Source organism: Podarcis vaucheri (genome assembly GCF_965113315.1).
Source record: "Podarcis vaucheri genome assembly, chromosome: 17".
Taxonomy (NCBI): domain Eukaryota; kingdom Metazoa; phylum Chordata; class Lepidosauria; order Squamata; family Lacertidae; genus Podarcis; species Podarcis vaucheri.
Genome location: NC_138755.1, coordinates 4,313,565 through 4,336,270, shown reverse-complemented (window position 1 = coordinate 4,336,270; position 22,706 = coordinate 4,313,565). Strand labels below are relative to the sequence as shown.

At 47.4% G+C, this 22,706-nt stretch overlaps 1 protein-coding gene across 2 annotated transcripts in view; it reads right to left on the bottom strand.

Annotated features, from left to right (window-relative positions):
- Positions 1 to 1,594: 1,594 nt before the first annotated feature.
- SLC6A8 (solute carrier family 6 member 8) overlaps positions 1,595 to 22,706 on the bottom strand; it is a 37,365-nt gene continuing 16,253 nt past the window's right edge. For both annotated transcript variants that reach the window (XM_082205723.1, XM_082205724.1), the window contains exons 7-13: positions 21,470 to 21,594; positions 17,768 to 17,880; positions 17,462 to 17,599; positions 14,870 to 14,972; positions 11,779 to 11,879; positions 8,653 to 8,823; positions 1,595 to 7,348 (exon numbers count right to left, since the gene is read on the bottom strand). In XM_082205723.1, coding sequence (XP_082061849.1) covers positions 7,205 to 7,348; positions 8,653 to 8,823; positions 11,779 to 11,879; positions 14,870 to 14,972; positions 17,462 to 17,599; positions 17,768 to 17,880; positions 21,470 to 21,594 — 895 coding nt within the window. In that variant the 3' untranslated portion in view covers positions 1,595 to 7,204. The remainder of the gene's footprint in view (positions 7,349 to 8,652; positions 8,824 to 11,778; positions 11,880 to 14,869; positions 14,973 to 17,461; positions 17,600 to 17,767; positions 17,881 to 21,469; positions 21,595 to 22,706) is intronic.

Below are 22,706 nucleotides of genomic sequence, written 5' to 3'. Positions count from 1 at the left end.
TCATTAGCCTGACACTCCTGAGCAGATCCTGTTTCTTCTAATAAAGAGTTAACTTCACTTGCTCTGTGTGATTTATTGCTGGCTCACTCCTGACACCAGCAGCCCTTGTCCTTTTTCTAAAGTGAAAAGTTCCAGATCTACGCCTACCTGGCAGCAACTGCCCCAAATCCTGTATGTGTGAGAGAGGTGGGCTAGTCAATAAAAGTACAGGTAATGATGTTCTGGTCCTGCTGAGACCTTTTTCGTTGTTTGCATTTTCCTGGGTTGACTCCAGTTGTGTACTACTTCTGGGCCTTTCTTTGTAGGGTTTCCAGGGCTTCTGGGGCTCATGGCCTTCTTCAAAAAATAAAGCATATGCACACACTTTAATGTGTCTCCTAACTGATCTTCCTTGTAGGATTTGTCTTCCAAAGCAACTACTCTATTCTGAACTTAAAAATGGAAAGCATAATGCTGGTGGTCAACAAAAGAGGTTTAAAGACTGTCTCAAGGCAAATCTTAAAATATGTAGTATAAACACTGACAACTGGGAAACACTGGCCTGTGAGCGCTCCAGTTGGAGAACAGCCTTTACCAAAGGTGTCATGGGCTTTGAAGACACTCAAACTCAGGACACAAGGGAGAAACGTGCTAGGAGGAAGGCACGCTTGGCAAATCCACACCGTGATCAACTCCTGCCCAGAAACCAATGTCCCCACTGTGGAAGGACGTGTGGATCCAGAATTGGCCTGCACAGTCACTTACGGACTCATTGTTAAAACTGTGTTTATGGAAGACAATCTTACTCAGCTATGAGTGATCACCAAAGAAGAAGATACTTCTACCTACATTGGCGATGGCTTCTGACTCACTCTCTATCAGAGAGAGACTACAACAGGTAGGGAAAGTTGGGTTGTTTTAAACTTTCCAAAGAAGAAAAAGCCAGGGATGGGCCCAGAGGCAAATGGCCAAGTGTTCCCTTTGCTTCCAACACCCTGGAGACCTTGACATACAATGTGGCATAATGGTTATAGAGTGCTGGACTGGAACCTGGAGTACCAGGGTTCAAATCCACACTGAGCCATGAAGGTGACTGGGTGACATTGAGCCAGTCACTCTCTCTTGGTCTAACCTATCCCATGTGGCTGTTGTGAGAACTGAAAAACAAAACAAAGAGCTGCTGGGGGGAAAGAGCCATGTACTGTATATGCCTCGAACTCCATGGACAAAAGGTGGGGCAAATATCTGGGGTCCAAGGTTGAGAGCGAGAGTCCTCATAGTCCTGCTTCTTGACCACTCCTTTATGCTTCCTAGGTGATCTTCCCTGGTGTGGCCATCACCTGCTCTCCCTCACACCTTCCCTGTTACTACTAATCTCTCTCCCCAAAGCTTTGTCTTGAAGTGGTGAAAACTATATCTCAGGTTATAGATATCTATAGCCTCCATTTTGAGTAGCCTTTTGAGTTTCCTGCATGCAGAATTTTGATTGGCTTGGTGCTGTGTGTGAGAAAAATGCTGTTCCTAACCCAGCAAGGGAACTGGTGGGTTTATGAGCAGAATTCCTCCTTCTTTCCCCCAACCAAAGCTCCCCACAATAAACAAAGACACATTCAGCTGGAAGATCAGGGTGGTTCCTTTTATTGCTATGTTCCATGATAAAGTTAGCACAAAAATCACAGACAGTATATAACCTGCACTGGGCAGGACTTGAGGGGTAGGAAGCGAAGGAGAAGGTCTGAGACAACACTGGCATTGAGACAACACTGGTGGACTTAAAGCTGAAACCCTGGAAGACTGTGTTTGGGTTCTCCCACGGCTCTGGCGATGCAGGCGTGAGTGTGCGTGCAAGAAGATGGAACAGTTGCTCTCCCAGTGAAACCTGGCCCTGAGCAGATGAGAATTTTGATAGCCACTCGCCCCTCAATTTGCAGGAGGGTGCTGGGCAGACACTTGGCACGTTCACAGATCTGGAACATCTTAATGATGGCAGCAGCAGCAGGGAGAGGTGGTGGTGTTTGGAAAATCCCTAATTTTGGGCCCAGTTGCAAGGGAAATAACTCTCACAGTTATTATGGAAACTGGAACTGGTGGAACTGGTTGGCATTCGCAGGCTTAAAGAGCACAGCAGTTATTTCATCCTCAGAACTAACCATTGTTAGTAAAACAACTTCTCACCTCCTAAACCATGTTGACATTCCCCATCCCCAGCCATTCAACAGTGGAAAACACTGGGTTCTTGGGCCCTATTGCCTTTGCTCTGGCTTGCAAATTTGTAAGGGAAACACAAAGGGATGTAAAAATCCTGTGCAATAACTCAGAATGTCAGGAAAAGTGGTCTGTAGTCTTACGATCAAAAGCAACAAGAGACTATTTAGATCATTAGCATAGGCCAGCAAATTCCTCTCCAATCATTATATGAGTAAGGCAGTTGCATTTATCATCACTTAGGAAAGGTGGTTTGTTTTGGTCTGGGACAGACAGGAAATCAATGGCCCCACTTTGGCAATCTGTGCCAGAAGCTAATGGCCTTTGAAAAATGAAGCAAAATCTGGCCAGATTTCAGCCCTTCCATCCATCAGGAATCCCAGGACTTCCATCTGCTTTATCAAAGGGTTAGTTGTTACTTGCAGCGTGGGGTGGGGCAGAGGTTGTTTTCAGGAGATGAACAGGAGAGGCTGTGTTACATAGCTAAGCGATAACAGGGGAGAGATGAAGAACCAACAAGAGCCGTCACAAGGGGGAGGGGTGTTTGGCAAAGGATGTGCAGCTCCTAGGTCAGGTGAAAAGCTCAGTCCCAACCAAAAACCAGGACATAGTTCAGAGCTGTACAAGCCTACAATTTGGTGCCTCTTCCAGCTGGGAAAAGAAGTTGTCCCTGATCCCCTTACCCAAAGTGCAATGTACATAGGCAGGAGGTAGGGACCAGGAAGGATGGACCATAGCATGGAGCATGACCCAATCTCCAGCTGGCCCGAGCTGATGAAGAATGATAACTCCCATCTATTGATTATTTCCCAATATCCTATGCTAGGGACCTTGGTCATTAGCAGCAGAATATGACTCAGAAAGCACAAGGTGTCTACAGAGTCCCAGCAACTGTTGTGGCAAGATGTTTGAACACCTGCAGAGAGAGTAGGGCTGGACCAGGGGGCATGCAAGATTCCTCAGAAAGAAAGAATCAACAGACATGCTGGTAGGACAGTGGGGTGGGTGGAGAGAATCTGAAGTATCTCCTGGAAATGTCCAAACAACTCTTGAGATCCAACCAGTTCTGCACCAGCACCTAGTTCCATTCCAAGGTGGTGTTCACTGCTGAGTGAGTCCCTTTGTTAATTAAATTTGTGTTTCTTAATACAATATTCCCTCTTCTTCCCATACAGAGTGTTTTGAAAGATTTGCATTTTGTAGCCGGTTAGCAATGCATGAAGGCTTTCTCTTCCAATAATTATTGGGGAGCGGGGGCAGGGAGAGAAGCTATTGTTTCCATTTGAGGAGTGGTGGTAGAATAATTAAAAACAAAACAATTTCTACCCCACTTATACAGTGCTCAGACTAAAGTTTATGTGGTTGTGTGTGCATGCAAAAACATTTAAAATATTTAAAAGATGCTGTTGTAAGAATTTATATAGGCAAGTGTGTGCAAAATGCAGAATGGGAGTCCATGTTAATAAAGGTTGTTGAACCTGAGCAGCCATGAGCATAAGAAATAGGATTGTAAGGTTTAATTTTAGGTGCTGAGGGCAGATTTTGGTTGCTGGGACTGAGAACAAACAGCACATGTCTTTTGAGGCTATTTTGGCTCTGATGCTGTGCCATAATAGGAAATGATAGAGGAAAGCATTAATATATGACCTTTCATTCGAACAGGGAGTCACAGATCTTATACTTACAATGCATCTCAAAAAGGCACCTATATTGAGATTTTGGTAACATGCAAATATATTTAAAACGAATCATTCAAAAGGCATGTGATTAAACAACTGAGAATTCCATAATCAGCAGAAGTTTAAAAGCAAACAACTTGATAGAGGAGGAGGTGGAGAAGGTTTTCCAAAGCGCTTGCCCAAATAAAATTTGCTGGTGTTAAAGAGCATTTTGTTAAGAATTGGCAAATTTGTTATGTTGGCAAATCTCCTGCACATTTCAGGAAAGAAATTGCATGCAACTTGCATGTAGAATGTCATGTTTAACAAGTGGTATTCTGCTGTGAACCCAGCAAAATGTAATCAGAGGCGTTCCTAGGCTCCCTTGCACCCTTGGGCAAAGAGGTCCACTGAGGCACCCAGAGGAGTCGACGTGCCATGCCTGGCGGCCCAGAGTAATGGAGGGGTGGCCCAGGGAGTGTGCAGATGGGCAGGGGGGCTCCTAGGCACTCTGAGCCAGAGTCAACAGGTGTGAATTTTGCCCCCCTGGGCAAGGGCCAATTTAAGTGACCTGTAGGTATGTCTCTGCGTGTGACTTGTCAGATGTGGTCCACAAGAACATTGCATGCTTTTTCTTGCTTGAAAGAAAGCATAACCACTTGAGTCCTGCTGGATTGGACCTCAGGTCCACCTTAGTCCAGCATTCTGTTTTCAACAGATGGCAGGCAGATGCCCTTGAGATGCTCACAGGCTGCTCATGAAGACAACATCCCTCCTCTGTTCCTCAGAGTGTGCAATTTAAAGGTAGACAGCGTGTGATCATGGTGGCTCTGTTTAGCTTTCTGTGCAGGATTTTTGTCATGCTAGGAGGTGGTACCTATTCTGTGAAGTATCAGTTAACACATTAAGTGCACGTTATACATTAGGAGTGTAGACAAAGCAAGCTACACGCAGCAGAGAATGGAACAAATCACTCAAGTCTTGGCTAGTGCAGCAAACACAGTGTAACCCTCATAATCCTGTCCACATTTCCTCCCCCACTGTTATTTGCTACACTGACATCCCTCCCCCACCCATTCCACACAACCCCCCCCCCCCGCTACAATTTCCAAACACCCCAATCCCCTGTAGCATGAGGTTGGCTTGTTATGCAATTTAATCTCATTATATATATATATATATATATATTTATATGTATGTATTTATGAAACAAATATAGACATAATATTTATAATTTTGTCACAAAATAAAATTCTGTGATATCTCTCTCTTTGTCTCTGCTTTTTTTTTACAACCTGCAGAAATATTAAGAAAATTAGATATTTCTCTTTTTTTTATAAGTGCTTCCAATAAAAATATACACGCGAGAAGCTTTTTGTACTGTTAAAGTTATGCTTGTTTGAGATATATGTATAAGTATGTGAGTTTATCACTCTCACACACACACACATACTATCTCTTACTCTGTCATAGAAAATGTGCAAATTAAAAGCGTAGCAAACATATTTTTTTTGAGGGAGTGTGGGAGGAGAAGCTAAGCATAGAGGGATACCAGCTACTTGTTTCAGAGACAGGAAACAGGTCAGATCCTGTCAGGCAGGGTTAAGGGATTTTGAGTATAATCTTGACTTGGACACACAGGACACCTGGGTTCCTTATCTAAGTTAAGGGAGAATTCCACATGTCGTCTCACCCCACCCCACTCCAGCAATCAGGAAGAAAATTCCCACAAATCATTTCACAAGTTGGATTTCAGAGTCTTGAATGCCCCAGCGCTCCTTAAGATACACTGGCGCAAGGGGTGGGGCACCTGCAGAAATGTTGGTCATCAAGAACCTCCGCCTCCCACGGCCGACATGCTGTTCCTGCCAATCAGCTGTGTGGGCACCAATGAACATGGGTTGCCACTATAGGGACCCCCCCTAGTTGTCACATGAATGACCCAAACAGTGAGCCTGGAGCAGCCAGCAAGTGTATGCAGCCAATCCCAGTGCCTTGACCATTGTACCTAAATGGTACCCAAGTTTGCAAACACCTGTCTGTCAGGTTCAGACTTTACATTTTTAGGTGTATGCCCCAGAAATGCAGCACGTGAGGGAGTCTAGAGGCCGAGACTTGCTGCACTTCCCCCTTGATCAGTCTGCCATGTCTGAATAATAGAGTGACTTAATAGCAGGGAGCCTTAGGAGGTGTTGGGAACCTGCAGGCGGCCAGAAATTTACGAAAGGGGTTTGTTCTTTGCAGAGGAAGACAGAGGGGTTGGCAATACCTCAGAGTGAGTTTGAGGAAACTTTCTAATGCTGTTAAACACAGTTTCCCACAAAGCGCTCCAAAGATTTATGCCATCCTGTGGCAGAGATTATGCCAGGGTTTGCTTCTGAATCAGATGCTGGTATATCTGAGAGCAGTTCTGTGCACCCGGGCTTAATGCAGGGGAGAAGTCAGGGGTATAAAAGAGTTCCTTTGTGCACTGTAAACCTCAGCCCAAGGGCCTGGTTGCGGCTGGCTGCTTTACAAAACACTTCTGTTGGGGCAGAGGAATGGGCTTCCCGTAACACTGTGGTTGGTCAAGGAAGTGGGATCAAGGACGGCAGACATCATGCCTTGCCTCCCCGTGGGGACGGCAGGGCTATTCCACACAGGCCATTGGAGGCAGGGAGGGGTACATTTGCTACCTCAACGCAACAGGGACCCGGCTGCTCACCACAAGCTGCTGGATATGGCTCCCCCACTTGCCACTGTGGGTCACACCCAGGTGTCCTGGTTCACAGCACCCCCTTTTTAACCCCTTCCTGCTTCTTTTGACTGTCTCCTCTCACAGAGCAGGAGTGGAACCCAGGCGTCCTGCATCTAACCTGTTAAGATCCCAGAGAGCTCTGGGAATAAAATTCCAGGACTTCTGGATCCCTTTGGGTGGGAGGGAATTCTCCCTCCTGTGTGTTTGGCTAAATATAGATAGGTAAGAGATATATAATGCATATATAGAAATTTAAAATATTTTATCTTTAAAAAATAACTTTTCTTTTTTAAAAAATGTAAATCTAAGGCTCTCTCTCCCCCCACTTCCCTCCCCCCACCCCTATGGCCTTTAGGACCCCCACCCTCCACTCAGAGATCTGAGGGGCTGGCTCTCCCTCTCGCCCAGCTGGGCTTCATTCTGGCCCCTGAGAGGAGAAGGTGGGAAGTGAATAAAGAACCAGCAATACCTTTCCCCCCAACAAGCAGGGAGCACCGCCCCCCATTCCACACATGGCAGGTGAACTGTATCCCCCCTCCCCCTCCCCCCAATGGCAGCCAGGGGTTGAGTGGCACAAAGACCTCTTGTGGCCTCTTGTTGTGGGAGAACAGTGGACGAGCATTGGTCACATGACGCTCTCCAGGATGACTGCCTTGCTGCCCCCATCTGAGGCAGGAGTCAAGGTGGTCAGAACGCCAAATTCTGATTCAGGCACCTTGTATTCCAGATGGTGCAACCCCCAGATCGGCTGGGTGAGGTGGTGCCAGCGCTGTTGAGTGGAGAGAAACAGACAGTGAAGACCTGTAGAAACTCAACAAATGCATGCTTTTTTGCACATAATACATTCTCTGTGCCCTTTACTACTAGAGACATTGACAGTCTCATAGCCAATGCCCCCAGCAGCACACTAACCTGACATGGGCTTCACGTACACACTCTCTCTCAAAGGATGGCCAAGGCTTCAGCAGTGCTGCTCTCTTCCTTGCCCCTTCCCACCACCAACACCTAACCTTAAACACACTGTGCTTACATTTTCTCTTAACTTTGCAGAAGTTGGAATGTTTCTGTACTTCCCCCATCATGTCAGCAGAAGAGTGAACAGCTACAGAAGACTCAAAGTAACTTCAACTCAAGCCAGAGCTCTCAGAGCAAATTGTTACGGTGGCAGCAATCCCTGAAGTATCCCTTCTCAGTATTTTTCTTTTTTGGGTTGAGTTTTTCTGCTTTGAGCCATTCAATGTCAAAACTTCTACTTTTCTGTTTATATGCTTTAATTTGATATTTGTCTCTCTACAGCCTTAAGACGATTCTCCAGATCTGCCTTTGACAAAATGGACAGGCAGGGAGGCAAGTGGGTGGCAATGGGATGTTTTCCCAAGCTTATGCTCCTCTTCTAGTTTTGCATCTTACGGCTATTGTGCTAAAAATGGCAGAAGCACCGAAAAATAAAACTAGCCTGCTAGATCTGGGTGAAAGGGCAATGCACTAAGTGAACTGAGAAGGCTCCATGTGCCTAAGAAGTGCCTCAAATTCTCTAAACGAAACAAGCACCAGCATGTCTGTAGGACTCTCACTGGCGGTATCAGATCAGCAAGCAGCCCAGGCAGCATGGCACATCTAAGCCACGGCTGCTGAGAAGCATCTCAGGAGGGAGGAGCTGGGGGGGGCACCAAAGGAGGAAAGGAGAGGGCTGGCTGCAGGCTGTGGCCATAGTACCCTCTGCAAACTGATCAGATCACTGACCTGGACAAGTCACTATAGGAGCAGGGGAGCAGCGACCCAAAGAAATCAGGAGCCCTCCACAGTCAGTGCTCAACAGGGTCAGCTGGCAAGGGGCAGGGGCCCTTCTGGCACAACTCATGGCTGCTGCGCACTGGGGCAGGTGGGCGTTGAAACATGCATGGCTTCAGCACATGTCTGCAATCCTCATGGGCTAGAGTGCTTCAGCATGCATTTCCCCCTGGCACACCCCTGGTCAAGTGTGGGATGTTCACCCTCCAGGCTCAAACCCACCCCCTTGAACCTGGGAGTCCTGGGTCTCTTCCATTCTGGAGATCTGGGAAGGAGCCTCACCTCAGCCAGTGTCCCCTTGGCACGGATGAGCTTGTAGAGAGCAGTAAGAGGGACACACAGCATGGAGGATAGTGCGAAGCCCCAGCCGATGGCTTCTCCCCACCAGGGGTAGACGTAGCTGTTGTTGTAGATCAATGGCTTGTAGTAGGCAACATTGAAAAGAAAGACGCCCTGGAAAAGTGGGGGGAAGGAGGGGCAGAGAGGTATCAAGTGGTTGTCGGGTGCCTTGTGGCAGCTTCCATTCCTACAGCAGTCAGGCTTTCTAACCCCACCTCCCCTCCAAACCTTTCAGTTTTCCTTTCTTTTCTTGCTTAGAATGAAAATGTTGGTATCCCTCTTTAACATTTTGGCCATGTTCTGGTGAATGGACCTATCTCTAGGGAGCATTCAAGTTGTTCTCTAAGGTGTCCACACATGGGGTTTTTGCCATCGTGGCTCACACAGCTCTACATACCTAATCAGACACACGGGAGGCACCCAAGATTGCAGCCACTTCCTTCGGGTGACCTTACTATGTGGACAATGGCTGCTTGCTGTCACAACTGTTGATAGAAGCAGGTTTTCCATCTGCAAAAAGCTGCTCACAACAGCAGCAGCACCTGGGTATGGAAAGCGATTGGGAGCATTCTTGGGATCCTTAGAGAGTGTGTATCCCTGAGTGTGCAGACCCATGTTTGCCACTTGCAGGAGGCAAAGTGTATTGGGACAGATTTAATATTGCCAATGCAATTCTGGGCTGCATCAATAGGAGTATAGCATCTAGATCAAGGGAAGTAATAGTGCCACTGTATTCTGCTCTGGTCAGACCTCACCTGGAGTACTGTGTCCAGTTCTGGGCACCACAGTTCAAGAAGGACACTGACAAACTGGAACGTGTCCAGAGGAGGGCAACCAAAATGGTCAAAGGCCTGGAAACGATGCCTTATGAGGAACGGCTAAGGGAGCTGGGCATGTTTAGCCTGAAACGTGTCCAGAGGAGGGCAACCAAAATGGTCAAAGGCCTGGAAACGATGCCTTATGAGGAACGGCTAAGGGAGCTGGGCATGTTTAGCCTGGAGAAGAGGAGGTTAAGGGGTGATATGATAGCCATGTTCAAATATATAAAAGGATGTTACATAGAGGAGGGAGAAAGGTTGTTTTCTGCTGCTCCAGAGAAGCGGACACGGAGCAATGGATCCAAACTGCAAGAAAGAAGATTCCACCTAAACATTAGGAAGAACTTCCTGACAGTAAGAGCTGTTCGACAGTGGAATTTGCTGCCAAGGAGTGTGGTGGAGTCTCCTACTTTGGAGGTCTTTAAGCAGAGGCTTGACAACCATATGTCAGGAGTGCTCTGATGGTGTTTCCTGCTTGGCAGGGGGTTGGACTCGATGGCCCTTGTGGTCTCTTCCAATTCTATGATTCTAATATTCCTGTTTTGCAGGCATGAAGGAAGGCCAAGAGCCACAGCTGAGCTGGAATTTGAACCCAGTTCTCTGCTAGGTTCCAGGGCACCTCTACAGAGGTTGCTTGTCAGATGCGTCATGGTGTCTGCCCAGCCTCTGTGAACAAGAACTCACACCTCGCCTCTCTGTCAACATTACATTTGTATGAAATCTGTTTGGAATCTGTAGAAATCTAGCAGCCATTACCTCACTGGTAAGGGTTGTTAGATTTCAGGTGTGAAGCATCAATATTTTGATGAGATGAGAACTTTGGTTCTCCCCTCATGTGAGGCTGCAGTCCTGATCCACTGGGCACAGCCCACTAGGGGTCCTTACCCACCCTCACCAGGCTGTGCCTCATTCCACCAGGCCTCACCTCTTGGCACCACCCTTTAGCTCCCAAGCTCCCTAACCTGACAAGCCAAATCAGTGGTGGCACCGAGGGGGGGGGGCATCTGAAGTGGTGGTGTTGGTGGGGCAGAGAAAGAGAGCAAGAATTGGGGGTATGTGGTTCTATGGGGACATACAGATTCTGAGAGGAGAATGCAGAGCACTCTCCTGCTTGAGAACAGCTGTAGCTCTACATTTAGCTGCCAATGGGACTACGGAGAAGATGCAAATATTTTTTGTCTGGAGTTGGCTTCACCATGACCTAGGAAGGGGAGGCAACCACCTCCAACAAAAGACTTTGGGCGCAATTAGGGGCAGCAGAGGGGGAGGCAGACAAAGCAGGTCAAATGCACCATGTAGTTGTCACTCCACGACATGTGAATGCCAGAGAGAGAAGATCCAAAATGGTGCATTCACCTTCTCCCTCCTTAGCAATCCCTTGGGAAGTTTGAGTGCACCAGTCTCTGTCTGTTGAAAAGGAGTGGCAGAAGATCACAGTAATTCCTGGTAATGTCAGTGAGTTTTCTGCAGGTGAACTTCCCCAGGGGATTTTGCAGCAGCTTAATTAGTAGGAAGGAAAATGTGTCATTTTGGGTTTTCTGCTTCAGGCATCAAAATGTTTTTGCCCAGTCTTGCATCCCTGAAGCACCATTTGTGTGTGTCATGCCACACACCTCTTTTTTTCCTCCTCAGCTTTGCTCATTTTCCTACCACTTATCGCTATGCCTGGAAAAGTTTGAGCCACTAAATCTCCCTCTGTGTGTGTGTGCCTGGCTGCTGCTAAAAATGTGAGCAGGGTCAGCAAAAAAAGGCAGCCACTCTGCTCTGAGCTGCAAAAGTGTCACCTGTTGCATTTCTCCCCAAATGATTCAGTGCTTTTGCTCAGGAACAGGACAGCCACCTGACTTGCAGGCAGACTGTAGTTCAGGGGTAGAGCATTTTCTTGCCACACAGAAGATCTCAGGTTCAATCTCCAGCATCTCCTGGTAGGGCTGAGAACGTTCCTTGTCTGAAACCCTGGAAAGCTGCTGCCTGTCAGTGCAGACAAGCTGAGCTAGATGGACCAATGGACCAATGGTATGAGGCAGCTCCCTATGTTCCCTTCCTGTGTGTCTTTAGTGGCAGCCGGATTCACACACAGGAGAATCATTTCCTGCTGGATTTCTGCCTGTCATCCACCAGTTTAAGGCCCAGAAATCCTACTGTGGAATAGTTAAGCTAGGAACAGCTTTTATACTGGCACACAAGAGATGTCCTTGAATCCACGGCCCACACCACTCTCCCCCCTTAGAATCCCACCCTGGAGAATTACCAGGCAGATGAAAGGAGTCAGGAACATCCAGCACCACTTCATCCACAGGGAGGGCCGGTAGCCAATCATGCAGGCAATGTCATCCATGAAACGATCGGCACCTGGAGGAAGTTGGGAGAGCGCATGAGAGCATAGCAAGAGCCCGGCTGGCTCAGAACCAAGGACTGTCCAGGACAGCATCTTGCTTCCCACAGCAGCTGATATGGTGTTGATGGGAGAGCAGGAGGGAATAGCCCTCTCCTGCTGTAGCTCCTCAGCCAATAGTACTCTTGCAGCGGTTCTCAACTTGTGGGTCCCCAGATGTTGTTGGACTACAACCCCCATCATCCCTGAGCTCTGGCCTTGCTAGCTAGGGGTGATGGGAGTTGTAGTTCAACAACATCTGGGGACCCACAGGTTGAGAAAGGCTGTCTTAAGGGAAATGCTGCCTCTTTGAGATGGAGCAAAGGTTTATGATTATTTGTTCCAATCCCTCCTGGAGCCTCTTGGAAAGCCCTTGGCCCCACGTAGGCAGCCCTGCTCGCCTGCTCCTCCCTCCTCCCTCTCCTAGTTGCGACAGATAAAACAGGAACCTTTCAAGGGCACAGCTCTGCCCAGGAGCCCAGAGAGGAAAGGGAAGTAGAGACACCTATGACTGGGGATGGGGCAGAACAAAACATGCCAGTTTCAACTTTTGCCCACATTTGCTGCACACACAAGGTCACACCTCGTTTTGCTCCCGACCCATTAAGCCAGAACAATGCTAACCCTGACCTTGAACACACAATCACTAAGTGAGCATGTTCAGGTGGAATAGTTACCATTCGGCCCCTTTTAACTGCCCCACTGTGCTTCTAACTATGATGGCTGAAGTGTGCAGCTTGGCCCCACAACTATGATTGCCCTGCAGCGTGCATGGCCCTGGCACCAAAGGTTGTGGGTGCCCAGCCCCTTTATGGGGAATTCTGTGGGTGCTTGGGCACCCAGGGCCCCAGCGAGTTGACACCTATGGCATGAGGTATTGTTTATGTGGGGGAAAGGTGCTTAATGTTTTCCCTTTGCAATGGAGTGTGCAGGGGCCTTTTGTGAAATCCACTCTTTTGTTGCTTTTCAGCCACTCAGACTATGAAATATGTAAGGGAGTTTAGGTGTGTGTTAGCCAGAGGTGGAGCTAGCTGCTCCGGCACCTGGAGCAGCACACATGCTGTGCACCTGGGGCGGGGTGAGCATCCCGGGGGGGGGGGCGGTGATGTCACCCCCCTCAGGGATGACATCTGGGGCAGACCGCACCCCCCTTCCTCCGCCAGTGGTTAGAGCCAGTCCAAATGAGCAGCAGAACATGCTGGGAAACGGTTCCTGGGTTGTTTTAGGCTCCAGATGTGAGTGGGGTTGATGATGAAATGCTCCCTCATATATTTTACAAAGGAATAAACACATTTGCAAGGAGAAGAATGGTAGTCTGCCCTTTCCTTTGCCAAGCTAGCTATCCGTGGGTATTTCCCCACATGCATCCGGTCATGGGACCTTCCGCTTGCCTCACTGGCAGTCTAAAGTCCAGGAACAGTTCTAGCATGAGACCAACCCTTAAAGCAGGAGTAGAGATGTGGGTGGCGCTGTGGGTTAAACCACAGAGTCTAGGGCTTGATGATCAGAAGGTTGGCAGTTCAAATCCCCATGACGGGGTGAGTTCCCGTTGCTCAGTCCCTGCTCCTGCCAACCTAGCAGTTCAAAAGCATGGCAGCGCAAGCAGATAAATAGGTACCGCTCTGGCGGGAAGGTAAACGGCATTTCCGTGTGCTGCTCTGGTTCGCCAGAAGCGGCTTAGTGATGCTGGCCACATGACCCGGAAGCTGTACGCCGGCTCCCTCGGCCAGTAAAGCGAGATGAGCGCCGCAACCCCAGAGTTGCCTGCGACTGGACCTAATGGTCAGGGGTCCCTTTACCTTTTAGCTAACATGGCACCTTGTTAGCTAAACACCTGGAGGACACAGCATTGGCTGCCCTTGCTTTAAATCTGTGGCAAGTGACCTTGTGCCATATATTTGCTAGACTGACATTTTGCCTGCTGTTTCAATCCAAGGCTGTCATACATAGTGTTGACCATGTAAACAAATTACACCACTCCATGGTTGTTGGCTCCCTTGGTGCAAATTGAAAGGGCACTTTCACACATGAGGCCTAAATCCCTTTGAGTCTCTTGCACACTGCAGGCAAAAGCTCCCTGGAGGAAAGGTGCCATATAAATGCAATAAATAAAATGAAATACAAGACAGAAAGCTGAAGAGAATAATTTGTAATACAAATGAGCATTCTGGCCAACAGTGCTTTTTGTTTTTGTTTTAAAATCACATTAAAATATCCTCCTTTCACTTGCAAAGTACGTTGGGCGTCTGTGTCTTTCAACCCCCAAGCAGTGCTGAGTCTCACTCCTGATCTGGCCCTCATATCCCTGCAGTTTATTCCCCAGAGGTTCTTTCCCTCTCCCCATCTGGAAAACAGTGCCAGGTGGGGATAAGGCAGGTGGAAAGGCTCAGTGACACACAGACTCAATGCCCCTCAATTCCCCACAAGCCAACGGAAAACATTTATGTTTAAAAACATGAGTCTGCCCTGGCCACATGCAGTTTGGGGTCCCGTCTACACTATGCATTTAAAGCAGCATTGTGTCACTAGGAACAGAATCCTGGGAACTGTAGTTTGTTAAGGGTGCCAAGTGTAGTTAGGAGACCCCTATTCCCCTCTCAGAGCTACAATTCTCAGAGTTCTCTGGGGAAAAGAATAGATTGTTAAATCACTCTGGGAATTCTTTGAAGGTAGCACGGGGGGGGGGGGGAGGTTGTGTCCTTTATGCTGCCCGGAGTTTGCTACAAATAAGTAAGTGATCTCTCTCCAAAGGTGGCACCCATCTTAAACGCAACAGTGGTCTCCCTCTCCACCCAAGAGTACTAGAAACATTTTCTCCAATTTATCCAGAGTGCAGCCTGTGCACATCTGTGACAACTATGTGGCATTCTGGTGGACCAGCGTGCAGTGTCAACATTTGCGACTGCTTCTCTGTTTAGCCAATTGAGTTCCCCCCACTCTTCCAAAGAGGGATACAACTTGATCTTACCGTAAACCCAGCCGACTGCTACGCACTCCCAGAAGGCCTGCCACAGAAGGGTTGTGCCACTTGCCGAGTAGTAATCAAATAGCTGGAAGACATACATACCCCCCTGGGTGGAGGGCCTGGGTGTGAGGTTTGCAGGGCACAACAAAATGCTTATCCAGTGACTTCTTGTTCCCAGCACCTGGCTCCTACCATCCCACACCTCCCTTCAACATTCCTGAAACACCTCCATTCTTCTAACTAGGGGGTCAGCCTTACTTCTTAGCAGTGGTTCAGAGCAGCTCATTTCTCCAAAGCAGGAGCAACGCTTCTTTTCCTGGCACTGCTTTTGGGAACCCACTTCTCCTGCTTAGGGACAGCAAGGAGTGGAGAAAGGAAGAGCAGCAGTGCGGGGAGGCAGGTGCTGAAGAGGATGGCTGGCCCACAGGCAAAGGGGTCTGTGGCAAGAGAAGGTAGGCCCGTCAGAGGCCTGAGGTGGTGAATATAAATTGTGCACCCTCCTGCCATGTACACACACCCTGTGGCAACAGTGGTGCTTCTGGGATTCCCCTGCACCTGTCAGGGGCTGCAGGACGGGCTGCATCTGGGAATCCCAGGCTGTCCTTACTCCTTTCTTCAGGGTGATGTCACTGCCCAAATACGGGCACCAAGGGAAGACTGTCAATAAAGGACTCCCTGCCCACATGATCACAGGGTGCTTGCTGCAGCTGACCTGATGGCTTAGTCTTTTGAGCCTCACCTCACCCTCAGTCATGTGCTCTGATTACAATTAATGTGCTCTGGCACACAGTTCAGGAATCTCATAGCAGAGGGTTTGTGCCTAAAAATAGGAGCGGCCACCTTCTTGCTGCACTTAACAGACATAACTGCCTCTGCTTCAAACACTGAATTCCAGTACAACCCGTACCATGTCTTTCAGAAGTATGTCCTACTGAATTTAACAGGGCTTGCTCCAAGGTAAGCAGGTTAGGACTGCAGCCCTGTTGCCAATGGTTCAGGTGGGCTGTCCACCATTTTTTTTAAAAGCATCACCTGTACATATTTTCAATTAAATGTTTGTGCAGCACTGTGCTTCAATATTTATTTTTTAAAGCTCAGATCAGGGTTTTTTTAGGTTCAAAAATTGCCCAGGGGAGAGGGAAGTGGTATTGCGATGTCTAAGCCACCAGACAATCAGTACTGTGCACAGCCAGTTGCTCCCAACTCACTGAACGGTTTTCCTTGGGCCTGGTTCTGAAAAGGAATAGGTACACCCAACAGCCACCAGAAGTGGTGAGTGCACTTCTAGAGCACAGCGGCCATTGATTCTAAGCCCATCTGTTTGCACACTTAAGTAAAGGACAGCTGGCAGGTGCAGTTGTGGCAACAAAGGCATAGCAGAGGCCCTTGATAAGCTACTTAATCAGGCAGGGGTGTGAAGAGGGAGCAGGAGGCCCCTGGTAGCTCCAGGATCTTGTGTCAATTTTTGTCTGACCTCAGCTGATAGCTATTCATTGCCAGATCTGCCTATACTCTCTGACCGTAAAGCCAACCCCTTTCCTGCTTTGCAATGAGATCTCTTTGTCAGGTCACTTATACCTTCGCGTAGCTCCCCTGAGCAAGACCATTAGTCTATTTTGGACAATGGCACACAAGGTGAGCCAACCTTAATAGATCAAGGTAAAGGCGCCTCAGCTGCTGTGTACAGTCATCAAAACAATAACTGAGAAACACCTAGACTGAGTGGAGCCCCTATAGATCCCTTTTTGGAAATTAAGGCCTTGCAGAACATGCTCTGTTAGGTTAAGCTGGGCTTCTTACAAGACTTCAGCAACAATTGGATTCCACGTAAGTCCTGAGATGCATTGCAAAATAAGCTTCACTAAACCTGAACTGTTACATAACTCAGATCTAAAGTCTTGCAGGCAGATTGCAGCCACTTTGCCAGCAAGTAGAACAACAGAGACTCAAATCTTTCCAGCCTGAAAGCCATATCAATGCATCTTTTTGCTTTGTTCTGTTCTAGCATATGTTTGGGAATAATTGGCAATTAAAATTTTACTCCCCCCCTTTTTTTTTTTGCTTTGCTTGTATTCTGGATCTGACTGTGAGAGCAGCAGGAGGAGCCCAAATTTACTAGGAACGATATTAGCAACCTTGGACCACAGATTTTGGGTGCCATTAAAGGATGATGGAATACAATCTACTGAGAACTTGAGACCTAGGGCAACTAGGAAGCTGCATTCTCTGCTCCCCTGGAAGAACATCAGGGCAAAGGAAACATCAGCACCACACATCAGCCAGAGAGGGAGAAGCAGCAGGGAGCTTCTTTCCTCCTATCCTTTCAGAAAGAAACACTCTGTTCCAGCTGCCCTGGGAGAGCAGAGCAAAGGAAAGCTAAGGACTGCCAGGACTATGTAGATTTTAGGAGATATGTGTGTGCGTGCAAATCTTATTGCAATGGATTGTAAGTCGCCTTGAGGATCTTGGAGAGAAAGGTGGGGTATAAATCTTCTACATAAACAAAATCTCCTGCACCAAGTCCTCCTCATTCATTCCAGTGATGCTTGTGCAGGGAGAAGGTCACAGTGAGGGAGGTCCTCTGTTGTATTATACCTCGGTCACCATGGATAGCTCAAGGAAGAAGCAGACAGCACAGGAGACAGCCACAATGACCTCTCGCTGGAATCGGAAGGTGTAGGCGGCTGGGAAGAAATCCAGGATACCAGTGATAAAGCCTTCAACGCCCACGAACTGTGAAGGTGGGGAGTGAGATATAAAAGCAAGGCGATTGGAGAAAGAAGGAAGGAAAATAGTAAAATGTCGGGCAATGTGCTTGCTTTGCCCTCCCCTCCTCCTTCATGAAAACACTCTGCTTCTTGGCCACTTCCCGCCCTGCCCTCCCCGCCCCCAAACTCTCACCTGGCTATCCAAGCCCAGGAGCAGCAGCATGAAGAAAAAGAGGGCAGCCCAGAGTGGAGCGACAGGCATCAGAGTGACAGCTCGTGGGTAGGCGATAAATGCCAGGCCAGGCCCTGGGAAGAGGGGAGGAAGGAAAAGACAATCTTAGAATGCTGGAGCATGTGGCTCCCATTAAGGGAAGTTGGGGCTGTATTCAACCAAGAGTGGAACCAGTGACATTAAGAAACCTTAGTTAGTGATGCCCATTAACTTCAATGGGTTTACTCTGAGTAGAACTAGTGTTGACTACCAGCCTCAGTCACACGTACCCCATGCAAGCACTGATGTTGGCAGCTAGGGCAGAAGTCCATCTCTATAAATGTCTGGCACACATTTAGTAACAATAAAGCAAGCCTCTAGTTACCAGGGCCGCAGAAATGAGGTGGCCACTCCAGCTCAGAGCTCTACACAGCTCTCTGCTTCTCCTCCGGTTTGAAGTGGAGCAAATTATGCATGATTGACTTGAATAATTTATTGGACCTACTACATTGGCATCAAACCAGAATTCGATGGCTGCTGAGCTCAGGCAGTCCTGGTTATTCCTACACAGTTTTATTGTTGTGCAATGCAAGTGCTGGAGTGGGCTTTGGCTTTCACATTCAGCATCCAAAGGATCTCAGCATTCATTTTCCTCCCACAAAACAAAACCAGTTTCAAGCCCTTATGGGCTTTGAAGGATGTGGGCAGCACATACTAAGATATTACGAACTAGAAAGAGGGAGGGTTGGAGGAAAAGCACCATTATTCAAATTGCTATGGAGCTTTTTGCCCTTCTCATGACAAGCAGGGTCTAACCATCCGTTATGCAAAATAAGCCAATATAAATCCGCAGAAGTCTCAGAATTTAGCTTTTCTTGGAACACAGTATCAATCAATCATAAATTTATTTCTTTACCAAATTGGACTATCAAAGCGTGAAATGGCATTCAACTATGGTTTACTTAGAGGAGACACAATGAAATGAATGAACATGACTAAGTTAGGTCCATTAATTTCAATATGCCTGGTCTGAGCAAAACTTAGTTGAATACCAAGCATGGTGTTTTATCACTGATAAGACAAAAAAACAACAACTCACAAACAGCATCTTTAAAAGCAACACAAAACAGTGTATTTAAAATGATGGGCAGGGGGAGAGAAATCAAATTAATCAAAACACTTAAATTCCAACTTTTGTAATTGTAATTGGTCATCAAGAAAAATGATATCCATACCTAGCTTTAACAGCAGCAAGGCCAAAACAACAACAAGAGTACTTATAAATGGACAAAATATTAATCCCATTCACAACATAAATAAATTCAAACCTAAGTTGGACAGGTCATATGCAACAAACCCTTTTTGTTATTATTTCTGCATCAGATCATAAATTGGATAAATAAAGAGATATGAAGAAGATCCTCTAACTCATTTCCTCCAGTTTAAAAGAATCTCTGCTCTTTTGGTATCCTCATATAATTAAGTGCATTTCCATCTCCAGTAGCCACAAACCAAAGGAATCTAAAGATCTAAAGGGGTTTCCTGAGATTGGTGTCCTAGAACTCTATCGAGTAACATTCAGGTGAAATGTTTTCTTAGCACAGGAAAAAAAACACAGGAGAAGGTGAAGACTTCTAAACTATGTGCTAACTAAAACCAGCAGCAGTGCAGAATATGAGATCCCTTTTACTAGAGGTTAGTTGTTGTTCAGAGTTTACACAGCTCTAGCTATCCAAACATGTTTTAATACAGGCAAGGGAGACCAGTGGCTCTCCAAACATTGTTACTCCAACTCCCATCATCCCTGACCATTGGCAATGCTAGATGGGCATGATGAGAGCTGGAGTCCAACCAAAGAGAGAAGGCAAAACTGCTCAACACCTACTTTGCCTCTGTCTTCACACAAAAGGAAAGCAGTGCCCAACTTGGTGATAACAGAATAAACGACACAAGAAGGAAGCTCAGCCTTGCTACTTTGAACGAATTCAGATCTCCAGGGCCTGATGAGCTGCACCCAAGGGCACTAAAAGAGCTTGTAATCTCAGAGGCTCTGTCTATAATCTTAGAGAATTCCTGGAGAACAGGTGAGGTCCCTGCAGATTAGAGGAGGGGTGTGAGCACTTAGAAAAGGATGCTGTGATTAGTAAAATCCAGCACAGGTTTCTTGAAAACAAGTCATGCCAGACAAATCTCATTTCTTTTTTAAAAAAAAGATTTACAAGCTAGGTGTATCAGGGGAATGCTGTGGATGCAGTGTATCTTGATTTCAGTAACATTTTTTACAAAGTCCCCCAGAATACTCTTGTGGAAAAGCTAGTAAAATGCGGGCTAGACGAGGTAACTGTTAGGTGGATTTGTTGCTGGGAGACTGATCAAACCCAAAGAGTACTCGTTAATGGCTCCTCATCATCCTGGAAAAAAGTGACAAGTGAGGTGCCACAGGGTTCTGTCCTGAGCTGGTTGTTGTTCAATGTCTTTATAAATGGCTTGGACAATGGAACTGAGGGGACGCTCATCAAATTTGCAGATGACCCCCAAACTAGCAGGTAGCTAATGCCAAAGAAGACAGAATGAGAATTCAATATGACCTTAACAGATTGAAGAACTGGGCCAAAAGTAACAAAATGAATTTCAGTAGGGCCAAATGTAAGGTTGTGCACTTAGGCAGGAATAACCTGGTGCACAATAGTACCTGGCTTGCTAATAGTACACGTGAAAAGGATCTAGGGGTCTTAGTAGACCACAAGCTTAACGTGAGTCAACAGTGTGATGCAGCAGCGCAAAAAAAAAAAAAGCTACTGATATTTTAGGTTGCATCAACAGAATTATAGTGTCTCAATCATGAGAAGTAATAGTCCTGCTCTATTCTGCCTTGGTCAGACCACACCTGGAGTCCGGTGTCCAGTTGTGGGCACCACAATTTAAGGATATTGACAAGCTGGAACATGTGCCGAGGAGGGCAACCAAGATGATTAAGGGTCTGTAAACTAAGCCTTGGTGGAGGGAGTTGGCGTGTTTAGCCCGGAAGAGAGAGGAGATGTGATAGCCATCTTCAAATATCTAAAGAGCTGTCATGTGGAAGATGGAGCAAGCTTGTTTTCTCCTGCTCTGGTGGGTAAGACTCGAATCAATGGTTTCAAGTTATAAGAAACGACATTCTGACTAAACACCAGGAAGAACTTCTTGACAGTAAGAATTGTGGAATGGTCTCCCTTGGAAGGTGGTGGACTCTCCTTCCTTGGAGGTGGAGGTTTTTAAGCAGAAGTTGGGTGGTCATTTGTCATGGATGCTTTAGTTGAGATTCCTGCATTGCAGGTGGTTGGACTAGATGACCCTCGGGGTCCCTTCCAGCTCTATGGTTCTATAACACATGACAGGCCACAGTTTCCCCTTTCCTGCTCTGAATCAATTACCTTTTTTAGTAAAATATTAGCCTTCCCTGCACCCTTTGTCAGGCCCATTTGAGCTGCCTTGTGGCTTACAGCACAGTGGCTGTTCTCTCACCAGCTGGGAAGGGAATGAACGCCAAGTTCCAGTTATGGAGAGATTTAAATGACAGGTAGCCAACCCAACATGAGGAGAACCACGGGGTTCCCCGTCCCATGGCTGCCTCTTGCAGAGCAGTAGTCAACCCAGCATCTCGGTCCCCGAGGAGACTCTGTGACAGGTGGTCTGAACACTCACCAGATTCAGCTACCTTGGAGATATCAACTCCTTGTTCTGCTGCCATGAAGCCCAGAATGGAGAAGACCACAAAGCCAGAGAAGAAGCTGGTCCCACTATTGATCAGAGCCAGGATGATGGCATCTCTGGGGAGGGAAGGCAAAATAGCTATCAAATGGGGCTGTGGGCTGGCATGGAAGAGAAGAGAGGAGAGAGAAGAGGAAAGGGATTTGCGCTGCCTGAGAACCTGGAGAATGGTTGCCAATCGGTGGTGAGCCAGATGGACCATTGCTCTGGCTCTCGACAAGGCAGCTTCCTTTCCAATCAAAAGCAGACACAAAAGAGGGACTTCCTTAGCAATGCAATGAAAGGCCCAAAGGACTTTCATCAACAAATGCATTCACCATCTCGTCAGCTGCAAATATCCATTTTACACTGGTGGGCAACATTCAAGGACCAGATAATACTCTACTGTGAAGCATATAACTCCATCTTATGTCAAATGAGGCACCTGAACACCTGTGTTTTTCAATGGGTTTAATCACGCAGTCTAATCAGGCTGCGAATGGAGTAGCAGCAGGTGGGAGGCCTTTTGACATGACATGCCTGCATACATGTGCATATAGCATGCTGGTGGGAGGGAGCCTATGGTATGGCCGGGAGCCTAGAACCAGTAGCAGGAGGAAGCATGGAGATAGAGGCAAGTGGGAGTGGTGTTTCAGAGTCTGCTTGTGGGATAGGGAGATGGGTTGGGAGGGAGGCTGTATCTCTAAGCCCAGCACAATCAGCAGCAGGAGGCGTACAGGGAGGAAGACTCACTGAGTGTTTGGAAGCACATGCATGTGATGGAGGTCACATCTGGAGTCTATGTGCTGGCAGCAGGAGGCAACACAGAGATGGGGATCAGGCAGGGAGACCTTAAGAGTGTCCTGCCATTAGCATTAGGCAGGAAGTTGGATTGTGCTGCTATGTCCAGGGATGGGGAAACAGTGGCCCTCCATATATTGTTGGACTACCATTCCCATCATGCCTCACCACTGGCCATGCTGGCTTGTTGGGGGCGAGGGGAGGCTGACAAAATCTGGAAGATACCAGGTCCCCATCTCTGGCTTTAACCCAATACCAGGAAGAGGGGGGAGTGCAGAGTGGAAGGAACTTTCAGAACCGAAAGGCTTGCTTGCCCATCATTCTCCTCCACAAGGGCTCCCCACCCACAGAGCTCGGCTTGAGGGAACATCCAGAAACCTGTCACAGGACC